The 20683-nt window shown below is 35.0% G+C and overlaps 1 protein-coding gene across 1 annotated transcript; it reads right to left on the bottom strand.

Annotated features, from left to right (window-relative positions):
* Positions 1–3124: 3124 nt before the first annotated feature.
* LOC132549543 (uncharacterized) lies at positions 3125–19822 on the bottom strand. The gene is made up of 2 exons (XM_060213482.1): positions 18699–19822; positions 3125–4205 (listed from the first exon to the last, which is right to left on the bottom strand). The coding sequence occupies exons 1-2, from the start codon at positions 19820–19822 to the stop codon at positions 3125–3127; spliced, it is 2205 nt and encodes a 734-aa protein (XP_060069465.1).
* Between the last annotated feature and the right edge of the window lie 861 nt (positions 19823–20683).

The following is a 20683-nucleotide window of genomic DNA, read 5'->3' as shown; positions in this document are numbered from 1 at the left end:
ATGACTATAATTTACTTTAGTACAGCGTTTGGGAGCATTTTCTCTTCCCACTGAAGGTTACGACGACTTAAAATGCTTAGCGTTGTATTCAGTCTTGTGTATCTCTTGACTTTCCAAAAAATGAAACTTAAAGCCCCAATATACGTAACATTCACCAAAATTTAGTGTAGAATCACATATAATTATTGAGATATTCTCTAAGATGTAGTTAAAATTAAGTTATTCAAACAATAGTTACCATGACTTTCTGCACAAAGTATTGATATATGAGCAGTTGAAACTCGCTATTTGTAAACACACCTCCATTTTAAACACACCGCCATCGAAATTACGATTGTTGCCGAACCACGTCGAAAAGTTCGTCACCTGATCTTGCGAGAGTTGAGGTTTCTACTTATAGAGGAAGCACATGCAGATATGTCTACGGTAAGTTTTTGTTTACAAACATTGTTTGCGAAGTCTTGTCGTAAACATAAGGTATTCCTGTGATAAACATTCAGTTTTGGGAAATTATTAGAAGGAATAATTAGTTTAGAAACGATACGACGCACAATTATAACGTAAGAATTCAGAACTGGCCTGATGTATGATTGAAAAAAAAGGAAGCGACTGGTGAACGTCTATACTGTGTCTGCCATGTTTACACACACGGAATATGCGCATGCGCAATGTCATCGCTACGAGCGGTAATGTATGAATTATTGTGGGTCCCACATTGTTTATTTTCCGATTTTTTCAATTTTTATTTAAATTGAAAACAGTCAGTTTTATTTTCTATAATTAAAGGAAAGTATTTGTTTTGTTACATATATTACGGGGAAAATAAGATAAAGTTTGTTTTTTTATAGTGATTTTTACGTATATTGGGGCTTTAAGGAGATATATAAAATCTAATCGTAGTAACCGTGTCATTAATCCGGATTATTTGCGAACAATCTGAAAAATTCTACTCCAGATGAAGTATCGAAATCTACCAGCACGACAGAAGTTACGAACATTCTGCTTCAAATAATTTTGATGCAAAGCGTCAGATAATGTTGCTTATTAGTTCAATAAAATACACATCTAAAACTGCATATCAAACCAGTTGTATATATATATATATATATCGAATAGTGCCGTTACAAAATTTTTTAACCTTTCGAAACAACAAAAAGATACCAACATGTCAACCTAATCATAAACCAAACTCAATTTCGATAAGAGGCAAACATATCAACATAGGGACCCCTGAAAAAACATACAAGAAGTTCCGGAAGGTTAAGCGTTTTGAGGACATCTACCATGTAAGCTTTTGTCAATCCAAGTAAGTAATGTCAGGATCTCAAACGAGGACAAGTATAACAAGCAATCGTAGACAGAGATTAGACTCTTGCGGACGTGGTGATGTATAATATCGTTATAGCGCACATCGGCACACAGTACATTCGAATACGACCGTCACTGCTATCAATGTGGTGAGTTGCGCATTTCTCCATCACTATGTTAGGCGCAAAACTTTGTAATGTTGAAGCAAAATTGTTTGGATGGCGATTTTGAAGTTTACAGGATGTCCTTGGCATATCAAAATCACTAACGTACCGTTCTCTTAAATTACCACGACATAAAACTTCACATGAAACACACTTTGAATGGCTTTTCTCGATTAAGGTGTAACATCATATACACACCACGCTTTTATATCATTGTAAGAACAATATCATTGAAATGACACAAGGTAGTATTAGTATTAAAATCTGTCAATCTCATATCAACAAAATGTTATGCATACCGCTAGATGATGATGATGGTGGTGGTGGTGGTGGTGGTTCGGGATTATCATGCGTTTAAGACGAACAATAATGACCTTGTGAATGAATGTGTTAACAATCACAAATAAATACCTGTGCGAGTATGTTTATGTAGGGTAATGTCATATATGTTATAATAAAAGTGCCTTCTTCACATATTCGTCTTAGAACTTTCCTTCCAAACCTGATTTTGTAGTATTTTCTTGTCACAATAGGATGTATCTTTATTGCATAATCTTTATCCAATTACGATATGATGAGATGAATGTGTCTTGATGTACGATCATCTGTTAAATGCACAATTTTAGGACAATAAAATTGCTTGAAATTCATGTTCGCCATAGTGTTTTCATTCAGAAATATTTTATCTCTTTGTGCGATATGAATATGGATATGTCAGTTTGCCTGTTGGTTCCGTTGTTGTAAACCTTGTTATTATTTTAGAACGTGACATTACTTACATGTATTAACCAAGATTTACATGGTAGGTGTCTTCGATGAAACAGAAGACGTTTACTCTTCCGGAGCGCCTGGCATTTTTCTCCCGATACTTTTTCTGGGGTCTCTATGTAAATCTTTCTTTTGTTCATATTTCGCCTAGTTTTATGGAATTTGAATTTGGGTTATGACTATGTTGACATGTTGGGTGTTCAAAATTGAACAAGGATACTTTTATTATCAAACAGAATTATAACGAATTGAACAACACAAAATGGCAATAATCCCTGCTGGTTGTTGTGGACTTCCATACGTGTAGCTCGCTAAGTTAAGCTAATATACCAGATTAATGCAAACAAGTCAATGACAGTCTTCAATCAATTTTAGAATTATTTATAGCATAGACAAATAATGCGTGTTAACAGCATTCTAACGTACAACTTTAAACTTACAGTAGAGCAAAACCAGAAATAAAACTACATGTACATCACACAGCTGTTTCGTCCTTCCAGGGCCTAAAATTTGAAGACTCGGGGCGATTGAGGAAAATCTAAAGTATTCGAAAGAAATGCCAAAATTCTACTGCATTAACGTTATTATTTGGGAACGTGACACTACTTTATTGGATTGACAAAAAAATATTTGGTGGTGTCGTCGATGAAGCAAAAGACTTTTTATCCTTCCTCACACCTGAACGTATTCTCCTTGCACTTTTTCAGGAGTCTTCCTTTCAATTTATTTGGTCATATTATACTTTACCTGCTATATTCTACAACGAAATTTGAGTTTCAGTTCAGATTCTGATGACCTACCGGTATCTTCGCAGTTGTTTTTGTATGTAGAATTAACTTTTAAAAATTCAAATATCGCACAAATGTAGTTATAGTTTATAGTCTTTATCTACGTTCATTATAGTGCTGTTTTAACCACACTATATTAGCTGGCCATTTAACACTAGGTGTGAAGTCTAATGTCCTTTGATTAAAGTCATATGGGTACATGTTGTGTCTGCTCATGAACAACTGGATTGTCGTGGCAGTGCCGGGCTGTTTACTGTATGTCCACTCCATTATAACGGCTTGTACGTCAACTTTGTGGAAGAATTCATCAGCACCATTAAGTACGTGGTCTTCATATCCTTCCACATCCAGTTTGATGACGACCTTGGTAAGAGGATTGGAGGACAGCAATGATAGCAGGTCATCCAGCAGGGCAGTGTTAACTAGTTCACGGTATTGTCCAATTAGAGTTACGTCTGATCCATTTCGTTTGTTTGGATTATTATTTAAAACAAACGTACCACCAACATTATCCTGATCGCGCCCCAGTGCGACCCGTTCATGAATGTCTGACACAGCATTGAACACTATTGTGGTATCACTTGGGAACTGACCCGCACGAAATGATGAACATAATCGTTGAACATTATCTATTAATGGTTCCACCGACACTACTCGGCGACCGAGTTTAGCTACTTCTAATGATATGACTCCTATATTGGCACCAATATCAAGAAATTGAAGATCTTTGTCGGCCTGAAGATAAAATACCACTGCTAAAGCGACCTCCTGTTCAAAGGTCCCTGATAACAACACAGTTTGTGAAATATATTTATCTACTCCTGGTTCATGGATGAAGATAGGAGTGTCCCCGGAGAATGTTCGTAGCGTTCCTTGTCGGAATCGCGGGAGATTTTCACAAACAGTTTTATTTTCTTTCCAGGTATGGCCATTCCAGCTATAAACAGCTCTGTTCAGATCACGTAATTGTATCGAATTACTTTCGTTGACTGTAGTTTTTAGATGATTTCCACTGTCAGCTGTTGTACTGTATATATTTAGCGCTGCCTTTTCATATGGGTTTGACACTGTAACGGGGCGAATACCCATATGCATTTTTTCATGTGAAGTTCTCGTTTGGGATTCTTTTGTTTCCATCACCATTGCACTCGATGTCTCGTCCTTGTTGACTGGGGGTCTACAGATGCCGAAGTATATGTAAAGTACACAGCCGATATTGAATGAGATTGAAATCATCACAAATGTACTGTGTCTTGTTTTCATGGCTCGCACAACGGTTTTCGTTGATATTTTCGCTTTTTACCTACAAGTAGTCAATAAATTATCATATAGTAACTGTAATGATACGAATGTACTTTATTAATAACTATTTTTAGTGAAATATTAATGACGTAATGGAAACAAAGCAAGGTTTAATCGAAAGATTTGCATTGTTGGATGTTCCAAATAGAGCTCATCAAATTATTGAAATAGAATAAGATCACCATACAGGGTGATATTTGTGTTTCATGAAAATTTCATCATAAGACAATTAATTTGAAAACAATATGATAAATCAAAGCTTCATTATAGAAAGTATTATACAAAACAGCTTCCTTATAGAAAACATAATACACAACAGCTTTATTATAGAAAACATAATACACAACAGCTTTATTATAGAAAATATTATACACAACAGCTTTATTATTATACACAACAGCTTTATTATAGAAAAATAATACACAAAAGCCTCATTATAGAAAACATAATACACAACAGCTTCATTATAGAAAATATTATACACAACAGCTTCATTATAGAAAATATTATACACAACAGCCTCATTATAGAAAACATAATACACAACAGCCTCATTATAGAAAACATAATACACAACAGCTTTATTATAGAAAATATTATACACAACAGCTTCATTATAGAAAACATAATACACAACAGCTTTATTATAGAAAACATAATACACAACAGCTTTATTATAGAAAATATTATACACAACAGCTTTATTATAGAAAATATTATACACAACAGCCTCATTATAGAAAACATAATACACAACAGCCTCATTATAGAAAACATAATACACAACAGCTTCGTTATAGAAAACATAATACACAACAGCCTCATTATACAAAAAATATTATACACAACAGCTTTATTATAGAAAACATAATACACAACAGCTTTATTATAGAAAACATAATACACAACAGATTTATTATAGAAAATATTATACACAACAGCTTTATTATAGAAAACATAATACACAACAGCTTTATTATAGAAAACATAATACACAGCAGCCTCATTATAGAAAACATAATACATAACAGCCTCATTATACACAAACATAATGCACAACAGCTTCATAAAAAAAAAAAAACAAACAAAACAAAACAAATACACAAAAGCTTCATCACAGAAAACATAATACACAACGACAAAGTTTCCAACTGAAGTAGACAGGTGAACGCAGTACGGCTACGATGGCATAGATCTATGTATAAGTTAATCGGTTATTTGTAATGGCAGTCAATGAACAAAACAGATATATTTCTACTTTCTCATGTTCTTGTTTAGTCATGCAATAAAACAATATAATCAACTACAGTTGTAATCACTTCGTTCTGTCATGCATACACCCTTACTTTCAAAGCATGTATCGATGATATAGTTTACGGAATGTCAATACAACGAAAATAAAAACTGGTCTTGATATGTTACTAGAAACGAGGTGTGACGATCATATTAACTAGACTTTACTATGCACATAAGAAAAAGTCTACACAGGAAAGAGTTTACCTGTAGAAAACTTTATACAAGCGTTAGACCTAACAAATCACGCACAGGTATATATACTCTATCAAGGAAAAATGCTTTCAGCACTACATGGTTGAAGCACTAAATCTAGAAAAGTATCCGATTACAGTCCTTCATTAAACAAGCACTAACATAGGTTCTCTGGAAATCGTGGAGATAAGATTTCGTCATAAAGTATGTATTGGTTTGACGGTTTCGTTCCACACGTTCCTAAAGATGTACACAACCAACCTCAATGTTTTCATCTCTTGTGTAAAACTTGTTTAACGTACAAGTATAGGTTATTCACTGCTACACGATAATGACGCTAATTAAGAAGCCAACGTTTAATAGGATGATTAAAATGGTAATTAATCGCGAGAGACCAAGTGTTGTATAGACCGACACGCCGTAATTAGTCATGTGTTACGTACAGATGACATTCCACTTTGTGAATGTAATGACCTATATCTTCAGAAGACGTACCGACAAAAATTAATTTCGAGACATTTTCCAGATGACATTTCTCTTCTTTTACAATTGAAGGTGCTGAAAAACCACTTTGACTCAAACGATATCTCGACACAAAATTCGGGTCATCAGAACTAAAATTAAAACAATGAAGAAAGAAAACAATTGGGACTGAATTTCGATTTAAACGGAATTTCTACTCAAACGATTTCTAGACAATACATTTATATATGTATATATATATATATATATATATATATATATAGAGAGAGAGAGAGAGAGAGAGAGAGAGAGAGAGAGAGAGAGAGAGAGAGAGAGAGAGAGAGAGAGAGAGAGAGATTCAGCCGTTCTGTGTTTACTATAACACCTATGTCAATACAATTTCTCTGTTGTGTTGCACCTCATATTTGTCCTTTAGCAGCCTTAAATGTACGAGGTAATTAAGCAGCAGTGTGACATACTGTCTAAATGAAGGAGAATTTGCTGTAAAGATACAACTATAAAACTATGTCCTTGTATGTAGCTAGCCAAATAAATAAACAAATATATACTTGATTATCCGATTGCGACCTTGAAACTGTAGAGCTGCCTCTTCAGTGTTTGGTAACTATCATTATCAGGCATAAAAACTGCCCGTTAAGATCATCATGAACTGGGATGTTTTTGTAAGGTTGGCTACCGAATAACACTGGAGTTGAAAAACAGCTTAAGTCTTAATTAGGTCCCCGCCCAAAGATTGTACAAAAGACAGAAAAGTGATTTGGACCATTCAATACAAATTGAAAGCTTAAGAACTAAACCTAACGGCTGTTTCACACTACTATGACTCGCAAATGAAGATCTGTAGTTTAAAAACCTTTCTTTAGGAGGCGATAGCTGATTATTAAACCATAGTAGACCGAAATGACAAAATTCAGAAAGAGGGCTAGATTAACCACACAAAATTATAGATTTCAGAAAGTTTGGTATTGCAAAATTGCGAACGAAAGTTAATTTCGATTTATCAAAACGTGTCATGCAATTCATGTCAAACATCATGGACTTAAGTTCTTGATCAATCTAGAAGATTGTAAAAAGGACAAATAAAGTGATTTGCCCATCTCAATACAAATTCAACATTGCATACATTATAGCTAAATAATGAATGAAACTAGTTAGTGCTGATCTGTGTGCTATTAAACACACGTGGGAGTGTAAAAATATTCATATCTTATATAAGCTGTAATCAAAAGTAATTAGTGTGATAAAGACCTCTTATACACATATTCCGACGTAACTTCCGACGAATATTAGTTAAAGAAAATGATATGATGAACACATATACATTTTGTGTATTACCGTCTAAATTTAAATATAATTATAAAAGAAAAACAAACATGCGTAGATTGAATGTCTATTTTTATATTTTTATTTGTACCTGTAATCACCTAAATATGGCCGCAGGGCATGGAAATGTTAGGTATACATTTGTCCTGTTGACTTTATCATTTATTTAAACATGTATATACTACGTGCTAGTAATTTTAACTAAAATATGAATTCTTTCAAGAAATATGAGAACATGACAGTACACGTGTTCAGACGGCAGTCTACGAAATTACGCCACCTTAAGCGGCGTATTCAAACTTATGGAAACAGAAGTGTTAAAACCACGGTACAATATTGAGTCTGTTCAACTTACCTACATTATCATCCAACCCCTCCCAAACCACTGATTTGAGGCTATTCAGGAGCACATAGAATATCCATATACACTCAGAATTTGAGGACAGCTTTGCTTTAACGCGTATATATTTTTCTCAAATCCTTTCTTCTACTCTGGGTGAAGGTGCCAATGGCCCATAAAGAATCTTTCATTTGGGCTGCATTGTATTGCCAATAACTCCAGAACAGTCAGGATGAGTCAATTACCGTGTTCACCTTAAACAAAGTAATAGGTCTAGTAGTCCATATTACATTACGTGATCCGCTCAATCGCCACAATGATATATGACGTTATGTCCTCATTCACTATTACGTTCAAGTCATGTGCCACAGGGTTCATCGAGCATGAAATATAGTTTTACTGACACTTTTAAAATACTGCAGTAAAACGTTTCTTCTTAGAATATGTTACAAACCGTCTGCATGAAGTCAGCAGTTAATCATGGTAAATCAAGAGCACGTACAATACAAAACTCACTATTAATAACAATGTGACATACAGACTGCCAGACAAACGACGAAACTGAGTGACACAAAACAGACAGACATACACACAGTTGTCGAGTCCTCTAGCTAGGTGATATGTAGGTGTATATATATATATATAATTCAAAAGATAGAATTATCATGGTAAATATATATAGGATCTAACGTTCTTTATTTTTGTTTTTTGTTTGTATTATTTTTCTTTCTTTCCTGTTTTGTGTTTTTTTTTCATTTCTCACAATATGGCCATGTCTCGAACATACACGTATAAAGATTACAAAATTGATGAAAGAATTTAGCCCCATTACCACCTATTCACAAGATTATAATATAAAAAAAAACTACTCTTCAGCATGTATCTACATTCATTCACTGCTTGTCGGTCAGAATTATATAGAAAGAGAGGCGACGATTGGACGATGACCTCTGTAAAAGTGCCTCTTTTCCCAATTCTTTATTCTAAGTTTATTAGTAACACACAGCTTACTTCTAACAAAGCAATAACACACATGAGAACTATCTGTACCCTCCGTTTTCTGACATGTTTTTGTTTTCATACGCGATATCTATCGCGGAGAGAAGAACAGGTCACAAAGACCTCGCGAAATAATTTTTCTACTTCACTTACAGATATATCAATGATATCTAGTCTTTCTTAAATTTACACGAAATTCATCGACAACGTCCATCGTATATATCTACCAGTTTTGTGAATAAAGGACTGGACAGATTATTCTACATTAGCTTCTTTTCTCGATCTTTTCCTGCAACGAAACTAACATTGACAACTTTCCGCCGTGCTGTATGATAAACATTATGATTTCAACTTCCCTATTGTGAATTTTTATTTCTGGATAGAAATATGTCTACATTCCCATCTTATGGTATTTATATATCACAGTTAATTCGACATTCAAGGCCTTTTTACATAAGCACGTTTTTCGAGCAGGAACAGATAAACTCATAGCACAGGGTTTCAAAAGATGCATTTTAATGAAATTATGGGAAAATTCTGTGGACGCAATAGTGATCTGATAGAAAAATGTTTCATTTCTTTGTGTGATATGAAACTAGACGTGTGTGATGCTCTTTAGATTGTCTGTTGATTCGGTTGTTTTGTATACGTTGTTCCCATTTGAAAAACGTGCCTTATTAACTTGGATAGACAGTGGTTTACATGACGAGTGACGACGATGAAGCAGAAGACGCTTACTCTTCTGGTACACCTGGTCTTATTCTCCCTAACTTTTTCAGGAGTCTCTATGTGAATCGTTATTTAATTCATATTTTGTCCTAGTTTTATTGAATTGTGTTTGGATGATGATTATGTTAACATGTTGGTATTTTGTCCGAGTATTATTTAATGTCAGTTCGGATGATGATTATGTTAACATGTTGGTATTTTGTCCTAGTATTATTTAATGTCAGTTCGGATGATGATTATGTTAACACGTTGGTATTTTGTCCTAGTATTATTTAATGTCAGTTCGGATGATGATTATGTTAACATGTTGGTATTTTGTCCTAGTATTATTTAATGTCAGTTCGGATGATGATTATGTTAACATGTTGGTATTTTGTCCTAGTATTATTTAATGTCAGTTCGGATGATGATTATGTTAACATGTTGGTATTTTGTCCTAGTATTATTTAATGTCAGTTCGGATGATGATTATGTTAACATGTTGGTTTTTTGTCCTAGTATTATTTAATGTGAGTTCGGATGATGATTATGTTAACATGTTGGTATTTTGTCCTAGTATTATTTAATGTCAGTTCGGATGATGATTATGTTAACATGTTGGTATTTTGTCCTAGTATTATTTAATGTCAGTTCGGATGATGATTATGTTAACATGTTGGTATTTTGTCCTAGTATTATGTAATGTCAGTTCGGATGATGATTATGTTAACATGTTGGTATTTTGTCCTAGTATTATTTAATGTCAGTTCGGATGATGATTATGTTAACATGTTGGTATTTTGTCCTAGTATTATTTAATGTCAGTTCGGATGATGATTATGTTAACATGTTGGTTTTTTGTCCTAGTATTATTTAATGTGAGTTCGGATGATGATTATGTTAACATGTTGGTATTTTGTCCTAGTATTATTTAATGTCAGTTCGGATGATGATTATGTTAACATGTTGGTATTTTGTCCTAGTATTATTTAATGTCAGTTCGGATGATGATTATGTTAACATGTTGGTATTTTGTCCTAGTTTTATTTAATGTCAGTTCGGATGATGATTATGTTAACATGTTGGTATTTTGTCCTAGTATTATTTAATGTCAGTTCGGATGATGATTATGTTAACATGTTGGTATTTTGTCCTAGTATTATGTAATGTCAGTTCGGATGATGATTATGTTAACATGTTGGTATTTTGTCCTAGTATTATTTAATGTCAGTTCGGATGATGATTATGTTAACATGTTGGTATTTTGTCCTAGTATTATTTAATGTCAGTTCGGATGATGATTATGTTAACATGTTGGTTTTTTGTCCTAGTATTATTTAATGTGAGTTCGGATGATGATTATGTTAACATGTTGGTATTTTGTCCTAGTATTATTTAATGTCAGTTCGGATGATGATTATGTTAACATGTTGGTATTTTGTCCTAGTATTATTTAATGTCAGTTCGGATGATGATTATGTTAACACGTTGGTTTTTTGTCCTAGTATTATTTAATGTCAGTTCGGATGATGATTATGTTAACATGTTGGTATTTTGTCCTAGTATTATGTAATGTCAGTTCGGATGATGATTTTGTTAACATGTTGGTATTTTGTCCTAGTATTATTTAATGTCAGTTCGGATGATGATTATGTTAACATGTTGGTATTTTGTCCTAGTATTATGTAATGTCAGTTCGGATGATGATTATGTTAACATGTTGGTATTTTGTCCTAGTTTTATTTAATGTCAGTTCGGATGATGGTTATGTAAACATGTTGGTATTTTGTCCTAGTATTATTTAATGTCAGTTCGGATGATGATTATGTTAACATGTTGGTATTTTGTCCTAGTATTATTTAATGTCAGTTCGGATGATGGTTATGTAAACATGTTGGTATTTTGTCCTAGTTTTATTTAATGTCAGTTCGGATGATGGTTATGTAAACATGTTGGTATTTTGTCCTAGTATTATTTAATGTCAGTTCGGATGATGGTTATGTTAACATGTTGGTATTTTGTCCTAGTATTATTTAATGTCAGTTCGGATGATGGTTATGTAAACATGTTGGTATTTTGTCCTAGTTTTATTTAATGTCAGTTCGGATGATGATTTTGTTAACATGTTGGTATTTTGTCCTAGTATTATGTAATGTCAATTCGGATGATGGTTATGTTAACATGTTGGTATTTTGTCCTAGTATTATTTAATGTCAGTTCGGATGATGGTTATGTTAACATGTTGGTATTTTGTCCTAGTTTTATTTAATGTCAGTTCGGATGATGATTATGTTAACATGTTGGTATTTTGTCCTAGTTTTATTTAATGTCAGTTCGGATGATGATTATGTTAACATGCTGGTATTTCCGCATTTTTTTTATACAGGAAAGGTAAATGTATATCATAAAGTTCTGTAATACATGTATATTACGTCAAACACCAAGAGTATCAGACACAAATAAAACTATAATTGCGCAATGTTTATTCACGGAACGCTGAAAACACATCTTACCTGTCAAATGCTCCGGATGTAGTCTGGTGACATAGAACATTTACATACCAATAAAAAAACATCTGTATAACGATACATCACTGATAACGAACATGAAACTAATTTTCTCAGCCTGTCATAGACACGTTTATAGACAATGTTAAACGTAGTCTAAACTACAGAAACTTCTCTGATTCGGAATATTAAGTCAAATGATCAAATTATTGAATATATCAAATTAATACAAAAGTGTGGATAATGATAGTAACAAAGGTATGGTTATTATGATTACGTAATACAGTCTTATTTAGTCTATTAAACAGATGACATAAGGAATTATGTAACAATAGACAATGACATATAACTTATGCAGTGACCTACCTGACACTGTATGCCAAGAAGTCCGTTCCCGTAACAAAATGATGGCTTCAGTTCTACTTGTGGCAGAGGACGCTTCAATGTGTCACAAATACTAGAACATAATAGCTGATATGAAGATGACGTTCAAAATCCCTTATGTCACTGACTATCAGGTACAGATGTGTGTAGACTAATCTTGAAATCTGGTGCATAGAGTAAGACTAGGTTAAGACGAGATTTACACTACCATCTTGTACACTACATATGTCAGTGATAGTAGGCTCCATGCTGGTCATTTGTCAATTCATTTCAAATCAAAGCATTCGTAAACTAGTTAAGATTAAAAAATCATTCGACAAGATCTCAGACATTCACCTGTGTGTAAGTATAAATTAAAGGTTTGAATTTCTTTGTGCCTTAATGTAATCATTCATGGTACATATATATGTAGCAGATTTCCATAATTTTAAAAGAAAGTACATGTATGTATTCATTACTTACAGGTAAAAAAATTATTTTGCTCGTTTGACCTATAATATGTAGGGTTGGCTCAGTTATAAAAAAATATACATTATATAATGTGTGCACATGAGCGTGACGATCCTAAAGAGGGGATGAACAATGGTATGACACGCTGTGCTCTGTGGATAGGTCGAGGTTACCAGAGGGTTAATTTGTTACCCGTAGTAGTAATTACTGGTAATACAGAACTCTATTTAAAGTTTTGTTTTCAGAACTGCCTTTAGGAAGGAATGGATAACATGGCAACCCCCAACACCAAACATCTGTCTTGACACCGTTGATTATACCTCGAGCAGAGGAATGGAGAAGAGGCAATTGTCTTGTCCTGGATTACTATACCTCGAGCAGAGAAATGGAGAAGAAGCAGTTTTCTTGTCCTGGATTATTATACCTCGAGCAGAGAAATGGAGAAGAGGCAGTTGTCTTGTCCTGGATTACTATACCTCGAGCAGAGGAATGGAGAAGAGGCATTTGTCTTGCCCTGGATTACTATACCTCGAGCAGAGGAATGGAGAAGAGGCAGTTGTCTTGTCCTGGTTGGCTATACCTCGAGCAGAGGAATGGAGAAGAGGCAGTTGTCTTGTCCTGGTTGATTATACCTCGAGCAGAGAAATGGAGAAGAGGCAGTTGTCTTGTCCTGGATTACTATACCTCGAGCAGAGGAATGGAGAAGAGGCAGTTGTCTTGCCCTGGATTACTATACCTCGAGCAGAGGAATGGAGAAGAGGCAGTTGTCTTGTCCTGGATTACTATACCTCGAGCAGAGGAATGGAGAAGAGGCATTTGTCTTGCCCTGGATTACTATACCTCGAGCAGAGGAATGGAGAAGAAGCAGTTGTCTTGTCCTGGATTACTATACCTCGAGCAGAGGAATGGAGAAGAGGCAGTTGTCTTGTCCTGGATTACTATACCTTGAGCAGAGGAATGGAGAAGAGGCAGTTGTCTTGTCCTGGTTGGCTATACCTCGAGCAGAGGAATGGAGAAGAGGCATTTGTCTTGCCCTGGATTACTATACCTCGAGCAGAGGAATGGAGAAGAGGCAGTTGTCGTGTCCTGGATTACTATACCTTGAGCAGAGGAATGGAGAAGAGGCAGTTGTCTTGTCCTGGATTACTATACCTTGAGCAGAGGAATGGAGAAGAGGCAGTTGTCTTGTCCTGGTTGGCTATACCTCGAGCAGAGGAATGGAGAAGAGGCAGTTGTCTTGTCCTGGTTGGCTATACCTCGAGCAGAGGAATGGAGAAGAGGCATTTGTCTTGTCCTGGATTACTATACCTCGAGAAGAGGAATGGAGAAGAAGCAGTTTTCTTGTCCTGGTTGGCTATACCTCGAGCAGAGGAATGGAGAAGAGGCAGTTGTCTTGTCCTGGATTACTATACCTTGAGCAGAGGAATGGAGAAGAGGCAGTTGTCTTGTCCTGGTTGGCTATACCTCGAGCAGAGGAATGGAGAAGAGGCATTTGTCTTGCCCTGGATTACTATACCTCGAGCAGAGAAATGGAGAAGAGGCAGTTGTCTTGTCCTGGATTACTATACCTCGAGCAGAGGAATGGAGAAGAGGCAGTTGTCTTGTCTTGGTTGGCTATACCTTGAGCAGAGGAATGGAGAAGAGGCAGTTGTCTTGTCCTGGATTACTATACCTCGAGCAGAGGAATGGAGAAGAGGCAGTTGTCTTGTCCTGGTTGATTATACCTCGAGCAGAGAAATGGAGAAGAGACAGTTTTCTTGTCCTGTATTACTATACCTTGAGCAGAGGAATGGAGAAGAGGCAGTTGTCGTGTCCTGGATTACTATACCTTGAGCAGAGGAATGGAGAAGAGGCAGTTGTCTTGTCCTGGATTACTATACCTTGAGCAGAGGAATGGAGAAGAGGCAGTTGTCTTGTCCTGGATTACTATACCTTGAGCAGAGGAATGGAGAAGAGGCAGTTTTCTTGTCCTGGATTACTATACCTCGAGCAGATGAATGGAGAAGAAGCAGTTGTCTTGTCCTGGTTGACTATACCTCGAGCAGAGGAATGGAGAAAAGACAGTTGTCTTGTCACCGTCAATAATAATTATTTTCGAGGATGTAATAGACTTCGATAAACATGCACTTTAAAATGAATAGAGAGATCCGTTGTCGATATCATGATTACCGTGAAAAGTACATTTCTGAGGAATTTGGACCATCGATAATAAAAACAAAATATTAAAAAACAAACAAACAAACAAACAAACTTTACCGTATAATTTCTGTCTATCATTATGTCACAATTAAAGTATTGCATTGTCACGCTCACAGCTAACCTCTACAGCGGATAATCCCATGACGTATTTTCTTGAACAAATGCCAAATAAATTTCTTCGTCTGCCAAATGTTAACATCTTATATCAATAATATTTTAGTTAAGTGTTAAAGCAATGATAAAGTTTGCTGTTTAGAATTTAGTTATCATTTTCTATTTGAGCTGCTTGCTTTGTTATAAACCATATGGAAATGGCAAAACATTGCATAAAGAATTGAATCTCTAGTACAGTAATTTATTCTTCAATCTGTCTCTTTAGTATTTTATTTTCTGACTATTGACAAATGTGCTTCCCGCTATGTCATCACTTAGCAAGTTGCAAAAAATATAACTGATATTCTTTGAGAACGATATACGCAGGCCATTTATCATCAAATCCCCTACAATAACACGTACCTGTATCAACCGTTTCTTGGTTCTACCTTACATGAGACATTTCGTACACAAATCGAAAAGAGGGAGACAAAAAAACGCACCTTATGTTACCATAGTGATATGGTACAAATTGATACTAATTATTTGTTATAAAGTGACAATTAACAGTCATGCGTAATGCAGATTAGTTATAACTCAATATTTAACCTACTTATAACGAAAATGTACCAAATGATTCTGTTTTGTATAAAGGGATTGACTTTGTCGGTAGACAAAAAATGATCCTAGTTGGCATTACAATCCCAGCAGGGTTTACATTTGCTGCAATTTGAAATGTTAAATTCAGATATCGCTTTAATGGATGCTATAAACATCCACATTCACTGCACATTCAAGCGAAGCAAGTAATGTGAATGTATTGTCAGTTTTTATTTAGGAAAAAGGAGTGACTTGGATTCTCAGTACTTTGTCCTAAGATGTTCAGAGAAATCGACGTATAGGTTCTAATTTTTTTCTGACAATCATGTCCGACTAATCAGCCACTCTTACGTCTTTCGTGGTGTGATGTCATATCAAACCAACACGTATCCAAATGTTGAATTTATATCAATCACTTTCAAAGGAAAATAGAATATGTGATAGTGTCTTCAGTAGAAACAAGTGTGTCTAATATTTTAGTACCTGTCAAGAGTGCGCAACACGAGCGAAAGATGTAAAATATCTTAGACACACGACTGAAATATATTTGTTATTGCTGAAAACATTAATATTCATTACATTTTCACAAGCAAGAAAGCCCGATAACTGGCATGTTTGGAACAGATATAAAACGAAGAAGCTGACAAGGCTTTAGGCGAATACTATTCATTTTCGCGATGCGCGACAAAATTAGGTCTGTTATTTTATTAACCTCATTAAGAATATGTCAATATAAAGATAAATATCAATGTAAATTTATTTCCATATTCATTAAGAAAATGTTACTTATTCATGTCGCTAACAGACAAAATTTTCTGTAAAACGTTCAAAGTGAATTTAATCTATGTAAAATTACTACGCGACTGAAAATATGGCGACAACATACAGCTGTCGCTGTTGATCACACGAATTCTCTTTCATGCTGACTAACGTGTTCGCTTCACACTCAGTCGGGGATTGAGTCTGATCTCTGATCACTTTTTGCAGTCGTATTAGAAGTAAACAACCCCTTCGGGTTTTTTTTTTTACGGCATTTACGATTGGTCAATTTTATGAGGTGAATTTTGACTCTTTTCACTTGTGTTAATCTACAAAAATGTGAAATAACAATCTTGTGAATATTTGGCATTCAACTGAAAAGTTAATTGCTCTCGTACTTCCAAGTAATTTCTTGTAACCATATACAGTACATACCAAAATAAAACAATCGGTAACTTGAAAGCGACCTTATCAAAATCGGATCTTTCAACTCATAACTCTTCACATGGATATCGATCAGAACATCGGTGGAATAACTGTTCCAGTGACCTTTTATCGCTAACATAGGGTTCTTTTCAATCTATCAGATTTTCCCTTTCTCTGATGTTTCGGAAATAAATAAAATATGAAGTATATGGACGGGGCAGACATATCGGCCTCTTATCTCGATCTTTTCCTACAACGAAAGAAACACGGACAGTTTTCTGCCACTCTGTATCATAAGAATGATGATTTCAACTTCCCTATTGTGAATTTTTCATTTCTAGATAACAACATTATTACGTTGTTGATTCGATATACAAACGCATGTCCCGTTATCACTGATTGCGAGAAAGAAGTCACCTGATGGACAAAAGGTGCAGATTGATGGAAATTTTTGGGATGTTTTACGGTTGTCATAGTGCTATCATTAAGAAATATTCTATTTTTGTGCAATATGAAGCTGAATGTATTTGATACGGTCAATGTGTCCGTTTGTTCCGTTGTTGTATACCTTGCACTCATTTCTCATTTGAAAACTTGACATCTGTTAATTGGATTGACAAAGACTTGCATTGCAGGTTCCGGAGATGAAGCAGAAGACGCTTACTCTTCTGGAACACTTGGTCTTAATTCTTAAGTCCCTCGATCTTTTTCAGTAGTCTCTCTTTCTTCATATTTTGCCCTAGTTTTATGGAATATTAATATGGATTATGATTCAGATTACGGATGTGATAAAATAATATTTCTTCTTCGTAAAAACCAACGCTAAGAAACGACAGTGGTTTGATTGGCTGGTTAACATTTGACATTAGGTCACCAGAACGGCGCTTCCTCAGATCCCCATGTAACGAAGTTATAGAAACAATTGAAATGAAGCATGATTTTATAAGACTATAACAAAAGGTAAAATGATGAAGTTTTCCTCTTGGAGCTGAAATGATGTGTTTTTAAATTAGAACTATTATTTGTATAAAAAATATCCCTGCCTTAGTTGTTTCTTTTTCGCCGGATTCCAAGTTAAGAAATCGCTCAGAGGGAGCAATTTTTGGTGAGCGTGAATGAACATTGGAAAAACTTTATTGAATTTTTATTGTCAATAATGACAAACTGCGTTTAGGAGTGATAATCTTTCTTGTCATTCAACATGTACTTGACGTTGTTTTAAAATTATCTGATATGCACATAAAGAATTTTATTGAATATGGGACTAGTGCATAACCCCGTCTAGATTTTAACTTTTCATTTTGAACACTTTATCAACAAAATGTTGCTTCAAATTCGCTAAAACTAGTGGAAACCCTGAACAAAAGAAGGACTTAAATGGATACTTCTGACAATAAATACCACGGGAGAGTCATGTAACACAATGTGGATGTATTCCCTCGTGTTTTTTCTCGAGAATAATCTCAATATGACGATATTCAACAATGACTAATTATTCTTTGTTTATAGGTTCAAGGTAGCAATTAAAGTTACAGATTCATTTTACAAATACAAAACACATGTAAATATATTTTTTTTTACTTCCAAACAACGTAATCAATTATTGTGTTTTCGTTTTTCTTTTAACCACACTATATTAGGTGGCCATTTAGCACGAGGTGTGAGTTCTAATGCCCTTTGATTAAAGTCATATGGGTACATGTTGTGTCTGCTCATGAACAACTGGATTGTCTCGGCAGTGCCGGGTTGTTTACTGTATGTCCACTCCATTATAACGGCTTGTACGTCAACTTTGTGGAAGAATTCATCAGCACCATTAAGTACGTGGTCTTCATATCCTTCCACATCCAGTTTGATGACGACCTTGGTAAGAGGATCGGAGGACAGCAATGATAGCAGGTCATCCAGCAGGGCAGTGTTAACTAGTTCACGGTATTGTCCGATTAGATTCACATCTGATCCATTTCGTTTGTTTGGATTATTATTTAAAACAAACGTACCACCAACATTATCCTGATCGCGCCCCAGTGCGACCCGTTCATGAATGTCTGACACAGCATTGAACACTATTGTGGTATCACTAGGGAAATGACCCGCACGAAATGATGAACATAATCGCTGAACATTATCTATTAATGGTTCCACCGACACTACTCGGCGACCGAGTTTAGCTACTTCTAATGATATGACTCCTATATTGGCACCAATATCAAGAAATTGAAGATCTTTGTCGGCCTGAAGGAAGGATACTACCGCCACAGCGACCTCCCGTTCCCAGGTCCCTGACACCAACACAGTTTGTGAAATATATTTATCTACTCCTGGCTCATGGATAAAGATAGGAGTGTCCCCGGAGCGTGTCCGTAACGTTTCCTGTCGAAATTGCGGAAGATTTTCACAAACAGTTTTATTTTCTTTCCATGAATGACCATTCCAGTTGTAAACACGATTCGACGCACGTGACTCTTTCTGAATATTAACTTTAACTGGAGTTGTTTGATGATTTCCACTCTCGGGATATGTAGTGTTAATGTTTGTTGCCTCCTTAACATTACTTTGTAGTAGTGTAAAAGGCTGAAGACCATTGATAAATTTCTGGTTTGAAATACTGGACGATGTTTTCCTTGGTTCCTTTGCTATAGCTCGTGATGACTGTTGATTGGTGACTGGTACTCCACAGGTGCCGAAGTAAATGTAGCATATTAAGCCAATATTGAAGGAGATGGAAACCATCACGATTGTACTGTGCCTTGCTTTCATTGTGAAAATGAAGATTCCGTTGAAATATCTTTTCTGCTAAGTTCTCTGTAATTTAGGAAACATAAAATATTAGTTGTACCAATACATAGTACTTGAATTGAAACTTTTTTGTGTTGATGAACAAATAATCTGTCTTTGCCCTTAACTAGAAAACCAGCACTCAATCGTACTTTTAGCAATTTAGGTATTGTCACTGATAATTTAATGAAAATAGACAAAAAAGTTTGTAGCTGAAGAAAAACATATTCGAATCATTATTACTGATTTATATTTCATGTTGAGAATTGCATATTTTCACACTTTCAAATTGATTGGTCATGTGGAAAAGTTAGTAAGGTTTGTAACTTTGTTCTTAAAAATATCCACAGTATTTGGTACCGAATCATAAACAATAGGTATTAACTCACGTCTTCAACAATACCCAGTTATATCTCTCGAAAATCAAGATACCTCGCATACACAAGATTGAAATAATGTTATCCTTCCAAAAATTAATGAAATATTGCAGATATATCTTCTAAAACTCTCTATTTAAAAAAAAGTGGCGTGCTTCAAAATTTCTGGTATTTTTTAAACAAATTAAAACAACAAAACAGAACCTTATTTGATGTCACTTACTGAAATACGGCTCTTCATCTATCGATCTGTATCTTTTAGCACCAAATATTTTGGTTATTGAAAAATATCCTCAATGTTGAAGCTTAGTGTTTTGCGAAATCAGAACTAACACTCTCGACAACAACACTCCTAGAACATTTAACACCAAATCCCGTATACGATGACATACTCAAACGTTTAACCTGACGTGTTGGGAAATCTTACTGTAGTCACATC

The sequence above is a fragment of the Ylistrum balloti genome, unplaced genomic scaffold (genome assembly GCF_031769215.1).
Source record: "Ylistrum balloti isolate Yb309-2 unplaced genomic scaffold, AGI_CSIRO_Ybal_v1 Utg370064, whole genome shotgun sequence".
Classification (NCBI taxonomy): domain Eukaryota; kingdom Metazoa; phylum Mollusca; class Bivalvia; order Pectinida; family Pectinidae; genus Ylistrum; species Ylistrum balloti.
This window is presented reverse-complemented; position numbering and strand designations above follow the sequence as displayed.